Source organism: Chiloscyllium plagiosum, chromosome 14, assembly GCF_004010195.1.
Source record: "Chiloscyllium plagiosum isolate BGI_BamShark_2017 chromosome 14, ASM401019v2, whole genome shotgun sequence".
Lineage (NCBI taxonomy): Eukaryota > Metazoa > Chordata > Chondrichthyes > Orectolobiformes > Hemiscylliidae > Chiloscyllium > Chiloscyllium plagiosum.
The window spans coordinates 12,398,345-12,406,951 of NC_057723.1; the positions used below are offsets into that span (position 1 = coordinate 12,398,345).

Here is an 8,607-nt window from a genome sequence, read left to right on the forward strand (position 1 = left end):
ACACTGCTGCTATACTCCACACTGTGTCACTGTTGCTACACTCCACACTAGGACACTCCTGTCACACTCCACACTGCTGCTATACTACTCCCTGGGTCACTGCTGTCTCTCTCCATACTGGGTCACTGCTGCTATACTCCACACTGGGTCACTGCTGCTACACTCCACACTGGGTCACTGCTTTCACGACCACACTGGGTTACTGCTGCTACACTCCACACTGGGTCACTGCTGTCACATTTCACACTGGGTCACTGCTGTCACACTCCACACTGGGACACTGCTGTCACACTCCACACTGGGACACTGCTGCTATACTCCACACTGTGTCTCTGCTGTCACACTCCACACTGGGTCACCGCTGTCACACTCCACACTGGGTCACTGCTGTCACACTCCACACTGGGTCACTGTTGCTACACTCCACACTGGGTCACTGCTGTCACACTCCACACTGGGACACTCCCGCTATACTCCACACTGGGACACTGCTGCTACACTCCACACTGTGTCACTGCTGCTACACTCCACACTGGGTCACTGCTGTCACACTCCACACTGGGACACTGCTGTCACACTCCACACTGGGTCACTGCTGTCACACTCCACACTGGGACACTGCTGTCACACTCCACACTGGGTCACTGCTGTCACACTCCACACTGGGTCACTGTTGCTACACTCCACACTGGGTCACTGCTGTCACACTCCACACTGGGACACTCCCACTATACTCCACACTGGGACACTGCTGCTACACTCCATACTGTGTCACTGCTGCTACACTCCACACTGGGTCACTGCTGTCACACTCCACTCTGGGACACTGCTGTCACACTACTCACTGGTACACTGCTGTCACACTCCACACTGTGTCACTGCTCTCACACTCCACACTGGGACATTGCTGCTATACTCCACACTGTGTCACTGCTGTCACACTACTCACTGGGACACTGCTGTCACACTCCACACTGCGTCACTGCTGCTACACTCCACACTGGGACACTGCTGCTATACCCCACACTGGGTCTCTGCTGTCACACTCCACACTGGGTCACTGCTGTCACACTCCACACTGGGTCACTATTGCTACACTCCACACTGGGTCACTGCTGTTACACTCCACACTGGGACACTGCTGTTACACTCCACACTGGGACACTCCTGCTATACTCCACACTGGGACACTGGTGCTACACTCAGAGTGGGAGACTTGTCACTGGCATCCTTGCTTGAGGCCTCCGATAGTCAAATCCACCTCTGAGGCCAGTAGTCGGAGACTGGCTTCAGGTATCTGAGGGCCAAGAGAGGTGGGTGAAGGGAGGAAAAGAGAGATAAAAAGGAAAAGAACAGGTCAAGTGGACAAGCTTCAGCTGGAGTTTCCAGTTCTACAGCTGTCTTACTGGAATAGTTTGTCATCTTTTGTGGAAAATGTGTCACATATTGAAAATTGCATATTACATTTTAAAACGTAGATTGTGACCTGTAGAGAGTGATCCTCGGGAAACACTGTGCACTCCTCCCGCTTCAGTCGGAATGTGATTAATTTGGAATATAGTCTGCAGAATGAATGTGACATGTTGGAATGTAGGGAGATGGTGCTTTTGTGGTTTTCTCACCTGACCTGTAGTGCAGAGCCTCCAAATTAATTATCTGGGGTAATGTCTTCAAATCCCACTTTAACAGATGATGAAATGTGAATTCAATTAATAGATCTGAAATTCAAAGCTAACTGGTTACATAATAACATATGAAATAGGTGCAGGAACAGGCTATCTGGCCCATCGAGCCTGCTCCGCCATTTAACAAGATCATGACTGACCTTTTCATGAACTCAACTTCCTCAAGCATCTGCTCACCATAACATTAATTCCTTTACTGTTCAAAAATGTATCTACCTTTGCCTTAAGAATATTGAATAAGAAGACTCAACTGCTTCATTGGGCATGGAATTGCACAGATCCACATCTTTGTGTGAAGAAGTTCCTCCTCAACTCATTCCTAAATCTGCTCCCTCTCATTTTGAGGCTGTGCCACCTAGTTCGAAATTCATCCACCAGTCAAATGCCTTCTGGAAATCTAGATACCCCACATCCACTGGTTTTCTGTTGTCCACTGCATATAAAAATGTCTTCGAAGAATTCCAATAAATTAGTTAAATGTGACCTGCCTTTAATAAACTCATGCTGCATGTGTCAAATGGGACAATTTCTATCCAGATGTCTCGTTATTTCTTCCTTGATTATAGATTCAAGACTTTTCACCAATACAAAGTTAAGCTAACGAATCTAAAGTTAGCCGTGTTTTGCCTAGCTCAATTTTTAAACAGTAGCATCACATTTGCTGTTTTTCAATCTGCCATAACCTCTCCGGAGTCCAGCAAATTTTGTTAAAATACCACAAGCGCATTTGTTATTCATCCCATCATCTCCTTTGGGATACATTCCATTAGGACCAGGAAACTTGTCTACCATTGGCCACTACAGCTTACCTGCTCACCGGGCGGCATGGTGGCTCTGCTGCCTCACAGGTTTGATTCCAGCCTCGGGCGACTGTCTGTGCGGAGTTTGCACATTCTCCCCGTGTCTGCGTGGGTTTCCTCTGGATGCTCCGGTTTCCTCCCACAGTCCAAAGATGTACAGGTCAGGTGAATTGCTCATAGTGTTAGGTGCATTAGTCAGAGGGAAATGGGATCAGAGAACTGGTTGGGCCGAAGGGCCTGTTTCCACACTGTAGGGAAGCTAATCTGATATGTCTTACTGATAATGACCATTACTAGGTCCTCACCTGCCATTTCCACCTTGTCATCAATTATTGGCATGTTATTTGTGTCTTCCACTGTGAAAACCGACAGAAGTTACCTGCCCATGAAACTGTTGGTGATTGTGGTAAGAACCTGAAGTCTTTTTGGGACTTTCAATCCTAACCCAACCTGGCCTACATATGAAACCACTATGGTTAACTGTTTAACGGCCAATGAAACTGCCTAACGAACCATCGAGTCATGTCACCCTGTTACACAGTTTGATAAAAGAAATTAAACCGGAAGGATCATCCAGCACCAACCAAGGTAATGGATACAACAATGGCAAATTCAGCCATGTTAACCCACCGTAACCAAACCTCCCTGACGTTTGGGAGCTTCTGCACAAATTTGAATACTGTCTCAGATAATTAAAAAAACGATCAATCTTATGGACAGGAGGGGAGGACAGGAAGAATCATTTAATCCAGCTCTCCCTCTTGATTATTACAAATTGTCAGCAATTGTCAAGTGATCTTACATACCTGAATTAATGCATTGGGTTTTTACTTCTTTTCAGTTTAGTAAATGTGCTAATTAATGAAATACAGCAATAGAGTAAAAGAATATGAATGTTCCCAGTGGAAATTTGACACTTACTTTCTGTGAAAACAGGTGGAAGTAGAACGATAAAGACACTGAGTATCAAACCAGTCGGCATCGTGCTGTGGAAAAGCCATAGAATCATTTCTGAGTTATTTCCTTTTCCTGTAATAAATACACACGCTGATATTATTTTAGAAACAGATCAGAATCCTCGGGTATGAAACTTAAGTATGTTTCTGGTCTCCCTGCTATACGAGGGATGTTGTGAAACTTGAAAGGGTTCAGAAAAGCTTTCCAAGGATGTTGCCTGGGTTGGAGAATTTGAGTTATAGGGAGAGGTTGACTAGGCTGGGCCTGTGTTTCATAGAGTGTTGGAGGCTGAGGGGTGACCTTGTAGAGGTTTATAAAACCATGAGGGCATGGATAGGGTAAATAGACAAGGTTTTTTCCCCAGTGTGGTGGAGTCTAAATCTACAACGCATAGGTTTAAGGTGAGATGGGAAAGATTTAAGAGAGATCTCTGGACAACTTTATCATGCAAAGGATGGTGCATGAATGGAATAATCTGCCAGAGGAAGCGGTGGAGATTGGTACAATTATAACATTTAAAAGGTATCTGGATGGGTGTATGAATAGGAAGGGTTTAGAAGTATATGAGGAAATGCTGACAAGTGGACTAGATTTACTTAAGATATCTGGTCGGCATGGACGTGTTGGACTGAAGGATGTAGTTCCATGCAGTATGTCTCTATGACTCTGTGACTCTATGTTTCTTCGACATGTTTAATCCTTCAGAGAGTGAAAGATGCCAAACAAACTGTGGGAAAACAGCTTGCTGAATGATCACAAAATTGTCACAGTGCAGATATAGGCCATTCAGCCCCTTATGCCTGCACTGGCTCTTCAAACAAGCATCATTATCTCAGTTCATCATTTTAATCTCTCAGTCCCCAGCCTCATAAAATTTCCAACTAAAAATAAACTAACTGAATTGGCAAGACAATAAAGAGAAGTGTCATTACTGATTATGAAAAAGTGAAGTTGGAAAACCTCACCACAAAATATATAATTCACCCATTAGCCTGCCTACCTGTCAGAGTTGAACAGCTGCTCATATGGAATTGATGTGTGATTTGGGTGAGGCTAATATGGGGGAGAGGTGAAGCATGAGGAACACTATTGAAAGGTCATTGAACTTTTTCCTCATTTTACCCAGATTCTCTGGCCCTGACAGCTTGCTGTCAACTCTGACAATGTGTTTGGATAGAGGGCTTTCTGACACTTCTGTCACAAAGCTCGTCCATTTTTATGTAAAAGTTATTGCCCATTCCCCTACACCTAACACTACAGGCAATTTAGCATGGCCAATTCGCCTAATCTGCCCATCTTTGGACTGTGGGAGGAAACCAGAGCTCACCCACACAGAGAACGTACAAATTCCATACAGACAGTGCCCAAGGCAGGAATTGAACCCAGGTCCCTGGTACTGTGCTAACCACTCTGCCACGTGGTTCTGGTGCCCAAAGCAGGGACTACTGGATTTGGTAAGGCCTGGAGCCTGGACCATTGGCAGTCATAGCATCTGGAGAAGAGGCTTCTGACTGTGCGCAATCTGGAGCCTGGAGTGTTGGCAGTGACAGTGCCTGGAGCAGGAACTCCTGGCTGCATTGGTCCTGGATCCTGGAGTGTTAGTGGTAGCACTAGCCCGGACAGGGTCTCCTGACTGTAGTAGGTCTGGAGCCTGGAGTGTTGGCAGTGACAGTGGCTGGAGCACTGGCTGCAGTGGTCCTGGATCTTGGAGTATTAGTGGTAGCAGTAGCCCGGACAGGGTCTCCTGGCTGCAGTAGGTGTGGAGCCTGGAGTGTTGGCAGTAGCGGTGACTAGAGCGGGGACTCCTGGCTGTCGTCTGCTTGGAGGTCTTTTTGGTGGAGGTTGGGTGTCGGCTGCAGCAGTTACAGTGCCCAGAGCAGTGACTCCTTGAGACCCTTACAGAGAACATGCAGAAGCTCTGGAGCCATGTATGAGGCCCAGTTTGAATAGAAGTTGAACTCTTGTTTAAGTAATTTCATTTTACTCTTTTTGTAACTCAAAATGGTCGAAATGTGTGGTGTTGAGAAAGCACAGCCGGTCAGGCAGCATCCGAGGAGCAGGAGCATCAATGTTTCGAGCAAATGTTCTTCGTCAGGAATGAGAGGGTGGTCTAAGGGGGCAGAGAGTTAAGTGGGGGTAAGGGTTGGGGGAGGTGAGGCTGGGGAGAAGGTATCTCGGAATGCGATAGGAATATGGAGGTGGGGGGTGATGGTGATATGTCAGAAAGGAGGGTGGAGCAGATAGGTGGGAAGGAAGGTGAACAAGTTGGACAGTTCAAGAAGGTGGTGCCGAGTCAGAAGGTTGGCTCTGGGATAAGGTGGGGGGAGGGGAAATGAAGAAACTGGTGAAATCTACACTGATCCCATGTGGTTGGAGGGTACCAAGGCAGAAGATAAATCGTTCTTCCTCTCGGCGTCGGGTGGCTAGAGTTTGGCAGTGGAGGAGGCCCAGGGCTTGCATGTCCTTGTCAGAGTGGGACGGAGGTTTAAAGTGTTCAGGCACAGGGCGGTGGGGATGTTTCATGTGTCTGTCCCAGAAATGTTCTCTGAAATGTTCCGCAATTTGGTGTCCTCAATGTACTGGAGGCCACATGGAGAGCAACGGACACAGTGGGTGACGTGTGTGGAAGTACAGGTAAATCTCTGTCAGATGTAGAAGGATCCTTAGGGGCTTTGGACGGAGGTGAGGGGAGAGGTGTGTGTGCAGATTTGCACTCCCTGTGGTGACAGGGGAAGTGCCAGAGGTAGAGGGTGGGTTGGTGGGGTTTGTAGACCTAAAAAAGGAGTCACGCAGGGAATGGTCTCTGCGGAATGCAGATAGGGCTATGGAGGGAAATATATCCCTAGTGGTGCGTCTTTTTGTCGGTGGCGGAAATGGTGGAAGATGATGCATTATATCCTGATGTTGGTGGGGTGAAGCCTTTTTTGACCAAAGCTTCAATTTCTCCAGTCTGCTAGCATTCCTTACACCTACCAGCCTTGCCCTCAATGCTACAGTAACATATAGCCTCTGGACTCTCATTCTTTAATATATTGCCCAAACTCACCATGGGTTTGTCTAAGTGCCCTGGCTGCAATTGTGTTATTAATCCAATGCAGGACATGGTTATCACAGTCTTGTTTAAAAAGCAGCTAGATCCTTCACGAGTCTTCACATGCTGAAAATAGCGGTTCATTTTTAAATGCAGCATTAACATGTTCCTTTATTGCCTCATGTTAATTGTGTGACCAAACACAGGAGCAATTAGACAAGCTAATCAATTTACTGTTTTCCAACATTTTAAAGATGCAAATGACCATATAATCCTTCTGATCACACATATTCAAAAATAAAATTCCCGGAGTGGTGTTTCTGCATTGTTGCTGCAGCTCAGAAGAGAATTTCAAATTTCAAAAATATTAGACTATCACATATACTGTGCTGGAATAGAGGTCTTTTGATAACTCAATGTGACAATATCAAGCTGTGAAATACCATTGCTTTTATTTCCAAGCCAACACAGAGCAAACAAGTTTCAGGCAAACACTAAAGACAACTTAAATCTTTACTTTTTACTGTTTCACAACCATTGGAAAAGCTGACCTGGAAATAAGTCTAGTTGCCAAGTTCATATGAAGAACTATCAATCAACTGTTTTTCATTATAATTGTCTCTTCTCATACATTGTATTTTAAGACATTTATCTCTCATTTTATTCTAAAACATTTAAAAGTAATCAGCATTATGGATTTGTCACATGGCTGAAAAGCTGAGTGAGAATTATGAATCGTAGAATCCCAAAAGAGTGGAAGCAGGCCATTTAGCCCATCAAGTCTACATTAATTCTCTGAATAGCATATCACCCAGCCCCACTATTACCGTGTCCCTGTAACCCTGCACTTTCCTTGGCTAATCCACTTAACCTGCACATGTTTGGACTGTGGGTGGAAACCCACACAGACATGTGGAGAATGTACAAACTCCAGCATCAAACCCAGGTGCCTGGTGCTGTGAGACAGCAATGCTAACCACTGAGCCACCGGAGAATCAGAATTCTACATGGCAAACCAAATCCATTTAAAATAAAACAGAATTACATCAACCTGGCAACAAGTAGAAATGGGTATATGTCTGTAAATCTACAGAAGACAAACATTTGTTTGTAAGAGATCTCTTACATTTTGTTTTGTGACGAAGATGGAGCAATATAAATCGGTACTTGATGCCTTTGTTTAGTCTAAACAGGAACTGATAATAGTATAAACCATCTTGGAAAAGTAAAAGTTGAGGAATTAGAAGATCTTTCATCAATTTATTAATTCACACAAATCACCTTTAAATCATTCCTTTAAAAAGAATTATGATTTCAGTAAGATTTGCTTACCTTGTGGGGAAAAGCATTTCTGTTGAAAACAAAAAGCTGAGAGACCAAGCAGTAAATCTCCCAGCACAGAACACATTGGACTGAGACTCTGAATACTGACAAAGTCAATGACATTTCTCTTGTGTAATCACAGAAAAGGCGAGCTTCCTCTTCCTTTGCAGCTCAGGGTGCAGTCAATGCTGAGCTGGGCTAATCCTAGCTGAAACACAAAATCTGGCTCAAAATAGAGAACATTTGACAGCTCAAAATAGGAACTTAGGATTTCATAAGGCAGCAGAGGAAAGTGGCCAAGCAGAGGCTGATAGCTAAGTTCGGTACCCATAGGGAGGGCCTCAACAGGGACCTTGGGTTCATGTCACATTACAGGTGATCACCATTGCACTACACACACAGATATTCCTACACACACACACTCTCACATATACACGGACACAGGTACATACAGACGCGCACACAGACACCTACACTCACCTTATATACACACACTCCCATACATGCACCCCCTCAGTACATTGCACTTTGCTCAAAAACTGCATACATTCATGTAGAACTCTGAGCTCAAAAACTGCATGAATTTATGTAAAACTCTGTTATCTCACTTTTTAGATTAGAATCAATCTAAACATCAGGTCATAGACAGAGAACACAGGGGGCTAACACCTTAAACATATTGTCTAGCTTTCACCATTGTTAACAGTTAACCCGAGAATGCAATTTAAAAAAAAGGGTTTTGTGATTTACACATGAAAGAAGTGAAACTATCACTGTATTCTAACAGATGAAAGGCTTAACAGACAATCAA

The 8,607-nt window shown here is 44.7% G+C and overlaps 1 protein-coding gene across 3 annotated transcripts in view; it reads right to left on the reverse strand.

The window, feature by feature from the left end:
• The window catches only part of LOC122556491, a 31,781-nt gene extending 23,888 nt beyond the window's left edge, over positions 1-7,893 (reverse strand). The window contains exons 1-3 of one of the 3 annotated variants that reach the window (XM_043703182.1): positions 7,806-7,893; positions 3,407-3,471; positions 1,623-1,718 (exon numbers count right to left, since the gene is read on the reverse strand). In XM_043703182.1, coding sequence (XP_043559117.1) covers positions 1,623-1,718; positions 3,407-3,471; positions 7,806-7,822 — 178 coding nt within the window. In that variant the 5' untranslated portion in view covers positions 7,823-7,893. Of the gene's footprint in view, positions 1-1,622; positions 1,719-3,406; positions 3,515-7,805 lie in introns of all 3 variants that reach the window. The other 2 variants (XM_043703181.1, XM_043703183.1) reach the window with 2 other exon arrangements.
• Between the last annotated feature and the right edge of the window lie 714 nt (positions 7,894-8,607).